The 17,889-nt window shown below is 40.4% G+C and overlaps 1 protein-coding gene across 3 annotated transcripts in view; it reads left to right on the top strand.

Annotated features, from left to right (window-relative positions):
* The window catches only part of SNAP25 (synaptosome associated protein 25), an 82,778-nt gene that overhangs the window by 58,545 nt on the left and 6,344 nt on the right, over positions 1–17,889 (top strand). For 2 of the 3 annotated variants that reach the window (XM_036091053.2, XM_036091054.2), the window contains 4 exons: positions 3,370–3,418; positions 10,523–10,640; positions 14,272–14,397; positions 17,396–17,540. In XM_036091053.2, coding sequence (XP_035946946.1) covers positions 3,370–3,418; positions 10,523–10,640; positions 14,272–14,397; positions 17,396–17,540 — 438 coding nt within the window. Of the gene's footprint in view, positions 1–3,369; positions 3,419–10,230; positions 10,349–10,522; positions 10,641–14,271; positions 14,398–17,395; positions 17,541–17,889 lie in introns of all 3 variants that reach the window. The other variant, XM_036091055.2, reaches the window with a different exon arrangement.

The raw sequence follows: 17,889 nt of genomic DNA, 5'->3' as shown, positions 1-17,889 counted from the left end.
AAGGTCACCCCAGGAAAGGCCCACTGCTTAAGGGCAGGCCAGTTCAGAAGCACCACCTAGAGCTTTCATGGAGTGGTAGTTACTGAGGCTCTTTAACACTGCATGGATGTTTTAAGCATCTTTTCTTTTCATCCCAACTTATCTTTCAAGACACCCTGGCAATGAGAAGAAAATAAGCATTCTAAAGCCATGTCTTTGTTATGCCAGACTTTCTACTGGATAACTGAAGCAGGGTAGTTCTTTTCATATAGGTAGATGTGGGGTCTTTTGGAATTCTCGCAGTTAAGAAAGTGCCTGGAGAGTCCTGGTTTTAGCTCAGATGTGTTGGACTTTGGGGAAAACATCTCAGAATGACAAAAGAAAGACTTAAAAATGTTCTAGAAATGGTCTTGGTTCATCTGCAAGAAAGGAAAAATAAAAAGAGAAATAAAAAGAAAAAAGAAAGACATGAAAAAAAAAATCCCTCATATCTCCAACTCTCTGGTTTTTAGGTAGACCATTTTCCCAGCAATCTCAAACAGAAACCAACAATTGAGCTAAGACAAAAATGGAACCACCTCCTCTCACTCCTAGCTAGTAAAACATAATACTTGTTAAGAAGAAAAGAAAGTAATATTCTGCTTTCCCTGAAATATTGTCTTCATCCCTGCCCTTCTCCTCCCTTGCATTTCTAGTTTCCCCAAAGAACAATCCAGTTATTTTGATAAAAACTGTCAGCAAAACTGTGGAGTCAAATGTAAGTTCTAACATTTATTGAGAATCTACTATGTGCTGGGTACTATACCCAGAGCTATCATCATCAAACGTATGTAATCTAACTTAACCCTTGTAGGTAGCCACTTTTTACTATTATTCTGATCTCCGTCTTACCAAGGAGGAAATCGAAGTATGCAGTGATTAAGTAACTTGCTTGAAATACCCAGCTACAAATGGCAGAGATGAAACTAAATTAAAACCCAGGTCTACCTGATCCCAGAGTGTGAATTCCTACGCACAGCACTTCCCTTCCATCAGCAACTCCTACCATATTTCCTTTTTCCTTTGAGAAAAGGATCTGAGAAAACAAACACAGTAGCCCATTCTAAACTGATTGATATTCTATACAAAGTAAATCCTTTATCTTAATTGCTTTTTGGAACCATAGCCTCCCATAGAGTTGAACTGTTAGAAGTCTTTACATTCCGTAGCTCATTTTATCCTTATACATACTCTGGAAAGTGAAGGAGCTGTTTCTGTTCCTGTCTGGGCACAGAAATGGTTAAAACACAGGCCAGTGTAGACAAATGTCCATGTACAACACACCGAAGTAAAAGATTTTGAAATGTGTCCTGGGATCTGGAATCTTGCTGCTCCATCGGTATCCTTGCACCAGCAGTATCATTAGATGGTAGAGCTTATTCAGAATGCAAAATCTCAGGCTCTATCTCAATCCTACTGAATCAGGATCCATGTTTTAACAAGATGTTTCATATGCAGGGGCTTCATATGCACATTAAAGTTTGGGAGGTAGTGGTCTGGAAGCTTCTGATGGTAGTTGGTAATGATGATAGTTTTCATTTGCCAAATATCCTGCTATAGATGCATTTTCTGAAGGTATTTATTTTATAAACACTTATGTCATGCTAACTCTAGGCCAGGCACCATTCTACCATGTGCCACATACTAATTCATTTAATTCCCATGACAACTCAATGAGGTATTAACTATTATCATCGCTGTCTTACAAATGAGGGAACTGAGGCACAGAGTAATTAAGACATTTACCTGAGGCTCCACAGCTAGGAAATGAAATCACCAGGATCCCAGGGCAGAGTCTGGCTCCAGAATTTGTGCTGTTGATGACTCCGGAAGTCAACCCAAGCTCTCCAAACTACTTCCTAACCTCACAACTAAATCCTATCAAAATGTGTTCAGAAGCAGCTTGGTTTTTCCTGTCTGGAACATTCTCTGAAATGGTGAGTTTATAAAACTCACAGAAAACATTTTCAGTGTTCTATTTTTTAGAAGCCCTATTGAGTTGTTAAAATACTGTTTAAAAACAAAACAAAAGAAAACAAAACCCTCTGTTGACCTCCACTAATATCCCTCTCTTTCTTTCTTAGTTTAAAATAAGTCAGTGGAGGGGCACCTGGGTGGCTCAGTCATGAAGCGTGTGCCTTCAACTCAGGTCATGATCCTAGGGTCCTGGGATCGAGCCCCACATCGGGCTCCTTGCTCCAAGGGAAGCCTGCTTCTCCCTCTCCCAACCCCCTGCCTGTGTCCCCTCTCTCGCTGTGTCTCTCTCTGTCAAATAAATAAATAAAATCTTAAAAAATAAATAAAATAAAATAAGTCAGTGGAAAATAAATGGGGCCATGAGAGATGTCTTCCTTTCGAGTTTATTCTAGGGGCCACCATGAGCATCCCCTGAAAAACCAATTAATCCAAAAGGTTACAAATGCCATTTTATACTTATTAACAATCACCCTATAAAATGAAAAGTCTTTCCTTAACAGTTTGAATTCCCAGCAATGATGATTTTTAAGGTTGAGGTGTACGAATATCTGTGTTCCTTTTCCCCTACCCACCAAGTCCCACTCCCCTGCACCAAATAGTTCAGGTGGTGTTTGGTTTGTTTAGATCATGTGGAGTGAGATGAGGAGTGCCTTTTCCAGATTTCTGCACAAAAGAAATGCAGTAAAGCTTGTGGATGAATTATTTTCTCACATTCTATTATTGTGCAGAATTTTAGATTTCAGAATAAAGAGCCTTTATTTCTCATCTGTCCATTGGTTTTCTAAATCTCACAGAACTTTTCCCCGTAGAGAGAAAATGGGAGGGTGAGTTCTGTTTGGGGCTGTATTTCTCAACCTTTGTGAAGCAGTCATCTATTTTGATAAACCTAAAAATCTCACCCCCAAAGTTTCTTACTTTCCAGTGGGGCATCCCTTCCCAATTCACTGAGGGAAACTTCCTGATGTATCATGCCAGAGAAGATTTAGTCTAGAAGATTTTGAAAGATTTGCTTTCTATGGTTGTTGTTACAGAGCCTATAAGGCATTTTTGTTTTGCAAATATAAAACCACAGTATAGTATTAAGTTGTGTATTCCAATTTCATGCCAAGCCCCATCCCCAGCCCTACCCCCATGAAGACTGAGCTACATCTACCTCATCTACCCTAAGATTCACTGATAGAGCAAGTCCACAGGTGACCCCTTCTTCTGAGTCCCTCCCCAGCCCTTAGTGCTCTTGCCCTATTTCCTCCCTCTTTTTCCTTTGGTCCTTCTTCATTTTCCATTTCTAGGGCTAATTGTCCCCTTACTGATTTCTCTTTCTCTCTTTTCTCTCTCTAACTCTTTTTCAACTTTGCTACCATTATTGGAATGTAGAGTAAAGATGCTGGTATCAGGACTTTGGTTATGTTGGATGAACAAGGAGGTAAGTTGAGATTTCTTCAGTAAGCACAATTCCTCATCTGAATAAAGTGCATTTTTTTAAAAAAAATTATTTGTGTATACACAGGTGGTCCTTTCAACATATTTATATGCATATATGAGGGTTCTAGAGTTTTCATTATCTTGCCTTTTCCCCTTTCTCTGTTGAAAAGATTGGTAAATGTATGGGAATGTTGAGGCCTTCATGACTGATTGAATGTCACTAATCTCCCTGTTATATATGTTGCAATAACAGAATTTTGAAGGCAAAAGTCATTATTTTTTGGATTTTCTTTTAATGGTAGTATTTTGAACAGTTTGAGAATTCTCTGAACCTCCTTATCCCCAATTTTTCCCATAAACTTAGTTTTCTTGTAATAATCCCTAGATAGAATGAGAGAATAGTACATCACGTCCATTTCTTGTGACCATCCTAATTCAGTATCTGGCAGTTTTGATTTCCAAGTTATCATGAGGATTCCTTTAGTAACTAGGTCCTCTTAGTTATATCTTTAACAGGATATAAGCCGAGGGAGATTATAAATGAACCATTTAAAATATTTAAATTGTTTTTTAATTGTTATGGAAATGCTGAAGCAGTGAAAATCAGAATCAGTGAAAATCATCTCTGTACTCTAAAGTGGAATCTAGAAGGGTAATTTTTTTTGTCTCAATACATCTAGTCATATGGCAATGCTTATTTAATTCTAGCCACGGGGTAACTGGGTGACAGACATTAAGGAGGGCATGTGATGTAATGAACACTGGGTATTATATAAGGCTAATGAATCACAGACCTGTACCTCTGAAACCAATAATGCATTATATGTTAATTAATTGAATTTTTTAAAAAATAAAGAGAAAAATAATAATAATAAAATAATAATAATAATAATTCTAGCCACAAGTTAGCTACCTGATTCTACTCTGAATTCTTATCATAACAAGCAAATTGTTGAGAATTTTTTCTCTTTATTTATATATATATATTTATTTATATATATTTATTTTATTTATATTTATTATGTATCTATGTATATTTTTGAAAACATTAGAAAATTCTTAGGAATCATGAGAAATTTTTTAATGTCAAAGATAAAAATGTAAAATGTATTCACAAACAAACTTCAAAAAAAAATAAACCTCAGATGGGGTTGGGGGGTTGGGAATTGCCCTACAGATAACAGGCATAAGGCATTTTCCTAAAATACAGAGAGACCTTGCATATGATCAAAGAAAAGGGCAAAAACCTACAAGCAAATTGGTGTAAGATATAAATCTATAAATAGACATATGAAACCATGCTTCAACCAACAACAATAATGAGATGCCACTCTTTAGCAGACTGGTACAAATTTTTAAAATTGATAATCACTAATGCTGTGAGTATTTTGGGAAAATGGAGATCTTCAGTGTACAGATAGGCACTATAGACTGATATAAGTGTTTGAAGAGTAATTTGATAATATTTTCAAGATAATATTTTCAAAGTATGAAGTATACTCATCCTTGACCAAGACATTCTACTCCTAGAATTATATGCTGCAGATGTACATTTCTCTATGTCTTACCTTTAAGAGTGTAAAACTGGAAACAGCCTAAATGTCTGTCAGTGGGGAGACCGACCAAATGAATTATGGACTGGCCATAAAAGAAATATTCTTCAACCATTACACTAAATGAGACAAATCTTTACCAACTTCTGATGAGTTAGGGCAGGGGCAAGGAGGGACTAGAAAAGGATATCATTTGGGCTCCTCTGGGAAGCAAATGCTAAGAGTCAGAAGTGTACAAGATCTATTATGGACACCTGTGATGGGTCAAGGGAAGAGGAGCAGGTGTAGGCAGGGAAAACTGTCGACTGAGGCAGGTCTGACACTTGTTAAGAGGAGAGGAGCAAGGAGGAAGAGTCTCACACTCCAGTGCTGCTCCGAGAAAGTGTCAGCCAGGCTGATGGGGAGCCCAGGAGCTAAGAAAACCCAATGGAGCAGCCCCACCATAGGCAAGGATGCCTCAGCTCTAGTGATTCCATTGTGCTCAGCCATAGCCATGAGCTAGAAGCATCCCAGCAACAGCATGGTCTCCATGGAAATGCTTTGGCAGATCCCATAGGTGTAGCAACTGGACATGTGAGCTAACTACAAATTCCCTCTTGAAGGGAGATCTGAGGGGCACATCCTCATGGCTGTCATATAAAGACTTTTGTTTCTATATTATTTATTTGTATTGAGCTTTGTCAATAAATATATACCAACCAATTAAAAAATCAAGAGAAAAAAGTTTTTTTAAAAAACAATTGAACATCAACCCTTACACTTCCCCACAATTTTTAAGATACTAATTGTCAAAAATTTAGACACAAATAACTGAATCTAGTGATGTAGTTGTGTTTTGAAGGAATTATAATAGCTGTGGCAGTCTTCAGAACTCCCCAGATAAATTTGCTATAGTTGTAAGGGTTGCTGGCTTGATCTGTGTAATAATGTCCCAGATTTTGAAACTCTGAACATGGCAAATCATCTTTTTAAAATTAACCCACAGGTGCCCATGTAGAAGAGTGGTACCTCGTTTCCAGAGTTAAATTGATACACAAATAATTAGGAGTTCCACCTTTGAATACTCTCTTAGTAATTTGCATGCAAAGGGGGTAGAAAAGGGAGAATGATAATTGGAGGAAAGTTTTGAGAAAGATTCAAGGTAATGCTTTCTTCCCAATACTATAAAGCATTGACATAAAGACTTGGAAAGTAATCTCTACAAATCTGGAATCAAAAAAAGAGAAGGTGAATAATATGCTTACTTGAGTTGCAAATTTCATTGCACTTTGATGAAGAAAATCTCGAGACAAAATTTGCCAGAATCTCCATACAAAAATATATTCTTCTTAAGCACAAATGGTTCTCAGGAACATCTATATGTTATTCTCTGAGAAAGGAAGCAGAAGAGCAGATTTTTTCCCCCACAAGATAGTTGATGTTCTCCGCTAAAACATTTCATTTGTGGCCACACCACAATAAATGCTGAATCCCTCGGTTAAACATATTTCCTAGACTAGCCTTGGTTTTACCAGATGCGTGATGATCACAATGATACTGAGAAAAAACACACAACTGTAAAACCCCCCAAAGTGTGTGGCTTCTGCCTGGTCTTAAGTGGTACATGTTCCATTTATACTATAAGGTGATTAGGACCTTTTAAAATGACAGATAAGCATAAGTCAACAACTATCTTCATTGCCGTGGTTAATGCATTTTCATCCTGCATATGCTGTGTTTAGTTGTTTAGATCAGTAACTGCTTTAAAATTTCTCTCCAGTTATGCTCTCCTAATTTTGTCTATGCCTCAACACCAAAAATGTTGATTGCTTCTATCCTGCAGCTGCACAGGAGTTTCAAGAAACAGACATCCTTCTAAAGAGCCATTCCAGGTTGTCCAGCTAAATGGTTGCACTCGAAAATTCTTTACGGGATTCTTGTTTTATACCCAGGTATCAGGAGACACCAAGGAGCATTGAGCATGACAGATGGCCCTGGAAATGTACTGAGTCCTGGGACTTTTATTCCTCTAGAAAACTTATCTCGAAGCGAAATCCCCAATAAACCACCTTATCACTAATGGGGGATGATTTAACCTTTCACCTCCATATCTCTTGTTCCTTTTGTTGGTCTTTGCTGGGTTATGTGTTTGTTTCAATGCTGAAGATGCAGCCCTTGGGAAAATCCCATGGGATCAACTCCAAACTAAACAGTGAAATCTTTGACCTCTGCCTGACAGAGGAAGGGCAAAATAAGGCCTCTTCCGGAGTGCCTGCTGACTTTCTTCAAATGTTCATGGCACTACAAGGTAGCATTTGAGAAAACATTCCTCTTGCTAAAGTCTGCACACCAATATCTGTTATGGATGACTAAAGCTGCACTGTCCAGTGTGATAGCCACTAGCCACAAGTGGCTATGTAAATTTAGGTAATGAATTTCCATATGTTCATCAATGCTAAGGATAATGAAAATCACATAAGCAGCATCTGGTAACTGACTATACTCATGAAGGCTTATACACTGGGTCAATAACTTTGACATCTTGCTATTCTTCTACTATCCGTTTTTTAACCAGGTTGGGGATTCTAAGGGCCTCATGTCACCTTGCTTAAGTAAGATTAGTAGAAAAAAAATGTCTAACTTAGATCCCTGAGTATCCTGCCATTGGTGGATCTATCATAAATAACCAGTCATCCAAACATGGCAAAAGAAAGTATAATCCCTTGCCCCAACATTTAGTGTCATCTACTGGAATACCTCTCCTAACTCAAAATGTTATTGTCCTCCCAAGTCTCCAAGAATAGACAGAAAACAGCCAGAAAGCAAGCCTAGTAAGGAGTGGTAAGGAGTGGTCAACTATGGACAGTACATTGCATCAGCTGGTGAGATGCTGCTGGCCACCCCAGGATGGAATAAAGATATTGGTTATTTTCGAGCATTTCCTGAGAGATGTCCTCACAGAAATTGATACTTCATAAGTATCAATGAAGTTTCAATATGCCAAACACCCACAAACCTAACACAGTACCCTCCAAAGATGAATAGTTAGAATACCGATGACAAAATGGTTCCACAATATTTTTTTAAATTAAGGGTTTGGCCTATAATTGTGTGAAATGATAAATTCAACCAATATTGGAAGCTATAAAATCATTTTCTGAATCAACTTTTCTGAAAGAGCTTCAGCATCCCTCCCTTAGCTATGACCTTTGCCTAATAGTCTGGCAACCCGTGATAGAACTCAGCTCGAAGAAATACCGACTGGGACCAGCTTGTTTGTTTTTATATTTTAATTTGAATTCACTGGTTCAGAAACACAACACTTGGGGACCAATTCACATTTTTATTTTATTACATTTTATTTTTATTACCTCCTAATCCCTGGGGCCACCGTGGGTGGGGCTCCTGAAATGTCAGAGAAACTCTTCAAGAAGGACAAATGCCTGAATATGTATCCCCATGCCATAATCTGTGTGTATTTCAGCTTTCATTAGTGGAGTGCGACATATCTTCCCTGAGTCCAGATGCTCCCTCAATCCCACCTCCACCCAGCGCTCCAGGAAGCTATTAGCAATTATTCCATTGGGATTTCTGTCTGTACTTAACATGGCTCTTCCTTTTGACAATGTTGAGCTCCTTCTCTATCAATCCCCCTATTCAATAGTTAATTTTATCTGCAAGCTAATTTATTACATTCTTTAAAGGGAACTGGAAAAAAGTCTTTATAAAGGTACAAAAATCTTCTGGAATATAAAGACTTGCCATCATGTGTTTTTTTTTAGTCCTTTTAAAGATTTTCTTAAAGACATTACTAGACCTATGCTTACCCAGCAGAAGTTCACCAGCACAACACTTTTTCTCCCCAGCTATCCAATGCTGGAGAGATACTTAAATTTTGCCTTCATCGATCATTTGAAGAGCAGGCACAGGTAGCAGATTCTCAATAAGCTGGGTTCTATTCTTTAGCCCCATTAAAGAGAACACAGTGGGCTCTTGTTTTCCAGATGGACAATCTCTTATTGGGTCAGTAAGGAACCTATCTTAGTTTTTTGGACTGATACTTTCCACTGGAAAATTTAACGTGAAATTCTTTCTAAGTGATTATGTCTGCCCTTAGACTGGAAATGGATTTATCAGTTTTATTCTAATCAAGACTTTATTCCCAGAGGCACAGGCAGGTGTGCACAGAAATGCAGATGAAAAGAGAGATGCAAGTGTAATTAGGTTTTGTAACTCGACAGCCAGGACATCGCATTGCTGCTTTCCTTTAAGGGTCTTAAAAGCTGTTTTAAGAAACCCCTTCACTGAACTTGTAATTTACTCAATGTGGTGCCATAACTTTTGAAAAATTAATTGAGTTAGTGAATGTAACCCAGGCAACCTAGAAGCACGAGCTGGTTTTATGGCTATCGATCTACATCTCAGATGCACTCAGATTGGCTTTGCTGGCAGAGTTGACTCGGTAACTGTTCTATGGTCCAGCCCATCACCCCACCTTCAGAGACCCATGTGTTTGTTTTCCCTGCTGTCTGCCATTGGGATCCAGCATGCCCCCCATTGTAGAGACTGGGAAATCAGGGGGCAGAGAAGTGAAACGCCTTCCAGAACTTTCATAGCAAGTAAGTCATAGGATGAAGAGAGGAATTTAAATGTCCCAGTGCTTGGAACATGACTGCTGATGTTGCTTTCTTTTTTAAACAGCGCCTATGAATTAAGTATTCAAAACCAAGAACTGCCCCTGGGCTAGGGAACAGCCCACTGCTAGGGGAAAAAATAAAAAGATCTGGTACCCATTGCTAATTATCCCTTTAATTATTGATATTTTCCCCAGAGAAGATTGATTCTATCTGCTACCCTTACCTGGTCGAGGATGCTTAAAACCCAAAGATAGAGATATTTAAAGTTGAAGCAGGTACCTTCTCTAGTAGCATGAAATCTGAATTCCTAAAACATTAACACCCTGTTTTTCTTTCTCTTGGGTTTCGCTGGTGTCTGAGTAAGTGAATAGGCTGTGCTGTTTTCCTGGACACTAGGAATCCAACAGGCCCACATACCCCATCCCATTGTGTCTGAATTACAAACTATTTTGAGCATCATTTTTGTTTATTTCCTTCCACCTGTGCCTGTGTAGGGTGGCAGCAGTCTCCAGCAATGCATCCTCTGGGACCATGCATTGTAGTATCTTTCTCTTTCAAATTCTGTTCCACATAGTCATTTCTCATGTTCTGCTGGAAACCCCAAAAAAATTCATTCCACACTGTCATCCCTTTGTCCTAACCAGAACAACTCGATCGTGTCGAAGAAGGCATGAACCATATCAACCAAGACATGAAGGAGGCCGAGAAAAATTTAAAAGATTTAGGGAAATGCTGTGGCCTTTTCATATGTCCTTGTAACAAGTAGGTACTGGGTACCAGCTCTAATCTGTGGCGTCCAGTTTTCTTTCTTTTCTTCTTTCTTTTGATTTTTTTCTTTTTTAATGTCAAAGTGAATGTCTGAAGTTTTGTCTTTTTTTTCTTTGTCCTTTTCCATCCGCTTCATTCTGTGGGGATAAAATACTTGTGTTTAATCAGAACAACTGGAACGCATTGAGGAAGGGATGGACCAAATCAATAAGGACATGAAAGAAGCAGAAAAGAATTTGACGGACCTAGGAAAATTCTGCGGGCTTTGTGTGTGTCCCTGTAACAAGTAGGTGCTGCCTGCCTGCCTGAAGCTTTGGTTTCCCAAGGCCCATCTCCAAGCCTTGACAAGCTCATTCCTGCCAAACACAAAGGCAGGATGAGCATGTGGCATGCAGAACAGATCAATACCGTCTCCAATGCATTCATCTCATAGCATAGATGATATAGTGGGAGTTACTGTTGATGCATTAAAAATCAGGCATACTACAGTGAAAGCTTCACTGTCAGCAATTTTTATTGATGAACATTTCAACATTTTCCAGAAAGTGTACCTTGAGACAGAGACAAGCCTCAAGAAAGAGGCACCCAGGCAATTTTATTTTCCTGCAACCCCAAAAGCCAAAATTGCAGAGCTAGAAAAGATTGGAGGGTAAGTTTGGAAGTTGAGAAACACATATGTTCAAGGTTTGATTTTCCAGAAGCAAAAGAGACAGGTAATTTGGCCTAAGCAAGCATCTGTAACACAGAGAATATGACAGAGATTGCCCCACCAGTTGCCAAATCTGCCCCGCGATTAGACTATAGATGCCCCAGCTGCACCCACCGCAGAGGCCATGAGCCCTTCAGCAAGAGGTGCTCAAGCCTTACTCAAATTGGACCCATCCCTGTGAAATTCTTCCTCTTGGAAGATCTATCCGTACACTGACTAAAATGTTGAAATGTGTAGATTTTGCATGCACGACATCACAAAACTTTCAACTGTTTTCAAGGTTCTGCAACGCTTTTTTTTTGGAATGTAGCAGAAATGTGACATGTGGTTATAAAGGTTTGCAACAGAAGGAACCTGAAAATGAGGGTTCTGGAAGATAGTCTTATTTGACTAGCAGTGGAAAAAAAATGCATGAGTGGATTGTCCAACATGCATTTGGAAAATTAAACCCATTACCCGATCTCCCTCACCCCTCCCACTTCCCTTTGAACAGAAGCCTTTTTCCTAAAAGCTCTCCTGATCCTAGCTTTTAGAACAGCAATTTATGTCATTTCTAGCTGATTATATGACCATTCACATCCTTTAAACTTTGAGGCTGATTTAAAATATCCCACTTCCTGTTTAGGAGGGGGAGGGGCTCGATTTACAGATAAATTTAAAACTGTTTTAAAAGAATGATCTACAGTAAAGCCTGATTAACTGGAATCTAGCTAACTGGAACTCTCAAATGTATTTACACTTTTGCTTCCTTCCACTTTTAGTAAAAAGAGACAGTTGAACAAAGGGATGGGGGATCACATCAGGGACTTAAAATGGTTTTTCTTGAAGGGCAGTCTAGGCAGTTCACATTCTGTCACTCAGTCTACATTTTCCTATGTAACTTCCACACCTAAGGGGACCAAACAATAAGAGTTGATCTTCAGAGGAAAGGCCATCAGGCACATCAAGTGAAACCATAACCAAGGAAAAATTTGGTCATGTTCACTACCCTAAGACTCTAAGGCAGGAAAGTGCCTTGAGAATCTAACAGATATTCAACAATCTCCCCTGAAACAAAGTTTTCCTCCATGGCCCACTGTTAATTAACAAAGTCACGTCATTCACCAAAATGACTCATGGCTACGCATTCCAGTTACTCAAGACTTAACTGTATATCCTTTTCTTTGGCCATTTGCCCCCCAGGTGAGATTTCCACCCATTTTGTGATGAATTCCAACAGATACAATTTCCCCATTCATCAACTGTGTGGAGAAGGCGTGGAGGCAGGCCCCGCCCCGGGATGGATTCTAATGTTCAGATGAAATGATGGCCCCTACGAATTCCACATAGTAGTCAGCACAAGAGACCCTAACTGAGCTTCAAAGCTTGAGTGAAGTGTTCCCTATTGTGTGTAAATAATGCTTTAAAAACCATGTGTCACAACGCAGTGGCTGGTGGTGCCCTGGACTCTCTGAGGGCTTCGCCCTGTCTCGGCATGTTTCAAAGGATTATGGTAGATGTACGGCAGTTCTGTGAGTCTATGTGCAGCATTGTGGGTGCAGTGATTCGCCTTCTTTCAGAAACGCAAACTTTCCCACCCCCTTGACTTTGCCAAAGATGGTATACCAGATATTTTACATAGCAGAAAACCTCACAAGGTCCATATAACTTCTTGTAATGTGAGGAGGGAGGGAACGGGGAGTCGGAAAGAAAACAAAGCCAGACTCTAAGCTCTATTAAATTAGTTTTTGGATCCTGTCCCACGGAGTGGGCCCATGGCTGTTTAGCGCAGTAAATTCTGACAGCTCCGAGGTCTGTGGCGTTATACACTAGATTGTGGGAATTGCTGAAATTCCATTTGTACAATTTTCCAGCTTATTCCAGGGTTGCTTGGTCCCCTCTGCAAATATTAGTATTAGAGCCAGTTTTAATAGATGGCTGAGATCCTCCAATACAAGAAAAAAAGGGGGGGGGGTGTAAATTCTGTTGTCTTATAAGAGAAAATATGAAAATGGGACCACAGGAAGTTCTCTTGTTTTTGGACTAAAAGCATGTGGTTTCTACTATGCAAAGAACCTAAAAACATCTTTGATTGCCTTAAATTACAACACACCCACCAAAATATGCTGCACATGTTTCTATTGGGCACAACAGGTATGCCTGGATTTTAAGTTTCTCTCCAAGGCAGATCAGTGAAATATGGCCCATGGAGACCACACCAGTTCCAGACCACTCTCCCCTGCCACATCCCAGGATAGCTTGAAGTAGGAGTTTGTAATCACTCCCACCCTGCCCCCCAGCCTGACAAAGAAGCTATTGAACCTGCGTTTCAAATCCTCATGAAGGCTATTACTGTCCTGCTAGTGCCTTTTTCGAGAATGGTCAACTTCTGGAGTAGTTTGGCTTAAATGAGAATGCTTCACTTTCTACTCATGCCTGTAGCTGGTGCATGAAGAAGACATAGAGGGATTTCCTTTTCTGGTGCTAGATGGCTTGTTCTCTCTTCTATTTTCCTGCATTCATTTCACTATGCCTCTTTTACTTTTTGTCTCTGTGGACAAAGGTTTGTACATCGACTAGATGTATGGTGACTGTTTGGAAGTACCGATATATTATCTAATTCAAATCACTCTCGAGGCAACTCAAAGACCACCACCCTTGGCCAACCACCAGTGCTTTATGTCCTTCATGCAGAGTTGGAAGGGTTAGTCCCACACATGTGTTGGGGGAAAAATTAAAACAGGGAATCTTTGCATGATGGTGTGTAAAAACTCGGTTGAGTATGTTTTTCTTGGTGACAGTGTGTTGCTGTGGTGTGATGTACACACTCTACTTGGCAGTCTTGTTATGTGTCTGTCTGCCAGTATGTTTTTCTGTGTGTTTTGTGTCTCAAAATATAACCATGTCACTGAAATAGAACTGAATGTCCTCCAGCTACCTTAATCCTTGTCTTAAATCCAACTAAACTGCAAAGACAAACAAGAACAACCTTTGGGCAAAGGTTGCAGTCTTGACAATTGCAATTGGCTCGATTGGAAATGCAATGCTGAGTAGCTGAGGCATGGTGGTGGCCAACTGTTTGGGTCCAAATCATGATATATCGGTATTCTCTAATGCCTCGAATTAAAACCCATTTGCTTGGTTCGGTTCTTCGCTTGAAGAGGTGACCATTGTTGTGAGCTTGATGCTCCACTCCCTTGCCTTGTCACTCACCCTCTTTTTTGCATAGGCTTAAATCAAGCGATGCTTACAAAAAAGCCTGGGGCAATAATCAGGACGGAGTGGTGGCCAGCCAGCCTGCTCGTGTGGTGGACGAACGGGAGCAGATGGCCATCAGTGGTGGCTTCATTCGGAGGTGAGCTGCGTGCAGCTAGCCCTGTAGCAGTCGTCCATTGTTAAGTAACAAATCACCCCAAGCTGAGTGGGTCTTAAAGCAACAACCATTTTACTGGTTACTTATGAATGTGTATGTTGCTGGGCAGTTCTGCCAAGAGCCCCTCCTGGGCTCCCTCATTCCGTGCAGATGGGTGCACGATGGCCCAAGATGGTCTCAGTCACTCGGCTCGTGGTTGACTAGGGCAGGGCGTCTCTACTCTCCCCCGTGCGGTCCCTCCAGCGAAGAGCCCTGGCTTCTTACATGGTGGTGGCAGCATTCCAAGGGGGCAGGCTCCAATGCACAAGCACTTATCAAGCCTTGTCGGGTTTGCCAGAGTTTCATCAGACAAAGCGAGTCACGTGACCACATCCAGCCTCAATGCGGCAGTAAACAGGTGTCTCATTCCATAAATGGAATTGAACAGAACTTATTAAAGAGATTGTTTACAGAGATGTGGGCCAGGTTAATAACAAGCGATGGTAAAGCATTGGTGGACTAGCAATAGCAGGAAAAGTCCTGAAGGGATGGGAGCTGTTAATCAGAACCTGACAGTAGTTACCACTGTGGGGGAGGGGCTATAGAGAAATGCTGCTGTTGCAAAACTAGCAGGAAATGAGAAAGGGAAATAAATGCCCCCATTCCTCTTTCCTCTTGCCCTCCAATATCTCACGGGCCATCTGCCAAAGCCTACTGGAAGCCGGAGGGTTAAGAGAATCTGGGTGATGCCTTTGTAGAGAGGTCAGCGTCTCTGGGCAGAGAGCAAAACAGGTCGGAGAATGGACCTGGGGGGACAAATAGAGAATAACAAGCATACCTGACTTCTGATTTCCTGTGAGACCTGGAAGTAAAAGCCACCTTAAAGACCTCTTTAAAAATCTCAAATTACACAGATCTGCCTATCCAGAAATCAGCTCTCAGGAGACCAGAAAACAGAGTAAATAATGACAAATATTCCTGTTGTTAAAAAGAGAAGAAAAGAAAAAAAAAAAAAACCCTATCCCTTTTTACAGGCTACTGCTAGGACTCAGCAGTGACTAGGGTACCTAATGACTAGTGTAGAGATAGTTGTACAGCTATATATTACTGGGCCATTGTAGCTGATGTTACCAACCAATAACCCACATTCAAATGACAGTGACCTGTATAAGGTCTAGATAGCTACATAAAGCCTCACAGATGACAGTTCTATTCTTGTTTCTATCTGCTCCCAGGGAAACAAGACCAGGGGTTCTCAATCCTGGCTGCACATTAGAATGACCTGAGGCTGTTTTTTAAAAACATCAGTACTGAGGGGTGCCTGGGTGCCTCAGTCAATTAAATGTCTGCCTTTGGCTCAGGTCGTAATCCTGGGATCCGGGGGTCCTGGGGTGGGGCCCCGCATTGGGCTCCCTGCTCAGGCGGGAGTCTGTGTCTCCCTCTCTCTCTGTTCTTCCTCCCGCTCACATGCTCACTCTCTCTCAAGTAAATACATACATACATACATACATAAAATCTTTAAGGGCGCCTGGGTGGCTCAGTTGGTTAAGCGACTGCCTTCGGCTCAGGTCATGATCCTGGAGTCCCTGGATCGAGTCCCACATCGGGCTCCCTGCTCGGCAGGGAGTCTGCTTCTCCCTCTGACCCTCCCCCCTCTCATGTGCTGTCTCTCTCATTCTCTCTCTCTCAAATAAATAAATAAAATCTTTAAAAAAAAAAAAAAAAAAAGTGAGACCCAGCCATCTGTGGGTCTTAAAGCTTTTCAGGTGATTCTAATATACAATCAGCATTGAGAATCCTGGAACCAGAGTATGCCTTAGCTGTTGATAATCATTTAAATAAGTTTCTTTTTTATGTAAGAAAGCTAGGAAGTTCCCCCTTTAATTTCTACTGGCCTAGGCTGCTTTAAAAACCTTTGTGGGCTAGTCTACACTGGGGTGACCATGGGGAATGGGTTTTAACCCCTCTGAACATTTTTAGCTCATCACCATCTGCAGTGGGAAAATATTAATTAACCAGAACATCCTAGAATGAGTACTTACCATTTGCAATAAAGAGTTACTACCTTCTTAACTTTCAAGCTGAACTGTGAAAAAAATGGCCAGGTGGTAAGGCACTTCGAGAGCCAACTCCTTCCTTCCCAAACTGGAACAATAATCTTTTATCACAATTTATCCCCTGAAATCACCCATTCACAATGCCACCAACCCCAACCCCCCCTGCAATGAAATCTGAGCAAATAGAAATCATCTTGAATAAGTAGCTCCCTTTGGAGTTCTTAGGAGCCAGTAGGATTAAGGGGCAGACTGTATTATCCTTACTCTTCCCAGGGATTTTGGCCCCAAATGGGGAAGAAGATGGAGCAGAGAAATTCTCTGACTTAACACAATAAGCCTTTTCTTTCATTCTCAATTTAACTCTTGGAGACTTTGGTTGACATTTCAGAAGAAAAATATAGTTTCTAACTAGTTCTATCTTCATTCTCTGACTCAATCCTCTCAACTAAAATGATTTTATTCTTAAAAAATGAAAATTAGGATAAACATATGAACATAGGGAGGAAATGATGTGCTGGTGGAAATGAAAGAAGTAAATAAATTAATCTATTTAATATGCCTTCTCTAAAAAAGAAACTCAAATGTTCAAAAATGAAATTTAAAAATTATTTTCTAGGGACACCTGGTTGGCTCAGTCAATTAAGGGTTTGACTCGATTTCAGCTTGGGTCTTGATCTCAGGGTCATGAGTTCAAGCCCGGCGTTGAGATCCATGCTGGGTGTGGAGCCTACTTAAAATAAATAAATGAATGAATGAATGAATAAATAAATAAATAAAAATTATTTTCTAATGTATAAAAGCTAAAATGTACTCATTGAACAAAGACTAAAGATGCATGGGATTGATACCTAAGGGGTCTCCAGACTTTCCCTTAGCTTTGGGTCCTTGGTATTTGAGTTTTTTTCACACTTTCTATCTTCTAAAAATTACATTTTGACTCCCAGGGTAACAAACGATGCCCGAGAAAATGAAATGGATGAAAACCTGGAGCAGGTGAGCGGTATCATTGGAAACCTCCGTCACATGGCCCTGGATATGGGCAATGAGATCGATACACAGAACCGCCAGATCGACAGGATCATGGAGAAGGTGAGCTTATGGCAGTCAGCAAGCTTCCATTGTTCATTACTTCTTCTGAGATACCACTGAGGAAGGATGAATGGCAAAATAAGCCCCTCAAACTGTGGCATGGGATTCAGGCATACTGATAGATGGAAATTTCCCCCTTATTTTTCCAAGACAAAAATTCACCAACATGTAAGTAAATAAGAGAGTAGAATTTAATCTAGCAGATATTCCTCAGAGGCACCTCTGTTTCAGGATCCAAAGGCCATAAAGATGAGAAAGACATCATCCCCACTGCTAAGAAACTCACAGCCTATGGGAGGCAGTGAGCCTCCAGCTGAATTTACTACCACACAAAATATAATTTGCCAAG

This window comes from Halichoerus grypus, chromosome 10 (assembly GCF_964656455.1).
Source record: "Halichoerus grypus chromosome 10, mHalGry1.hap1.1, whole genome shotgun sequence".
Classification (NCBI taxonomy): domain Eukaryota; kingdom Metazoa; phylum Chordata; class Mammalia; order Carnivora; family Phocidae; genus Halichoerus; species Halichoerus grypus.
Note: the sequence above shows the minus strand (reverse complement) of the source record. Positions and strands in the feature narration are given on the sequence as shown.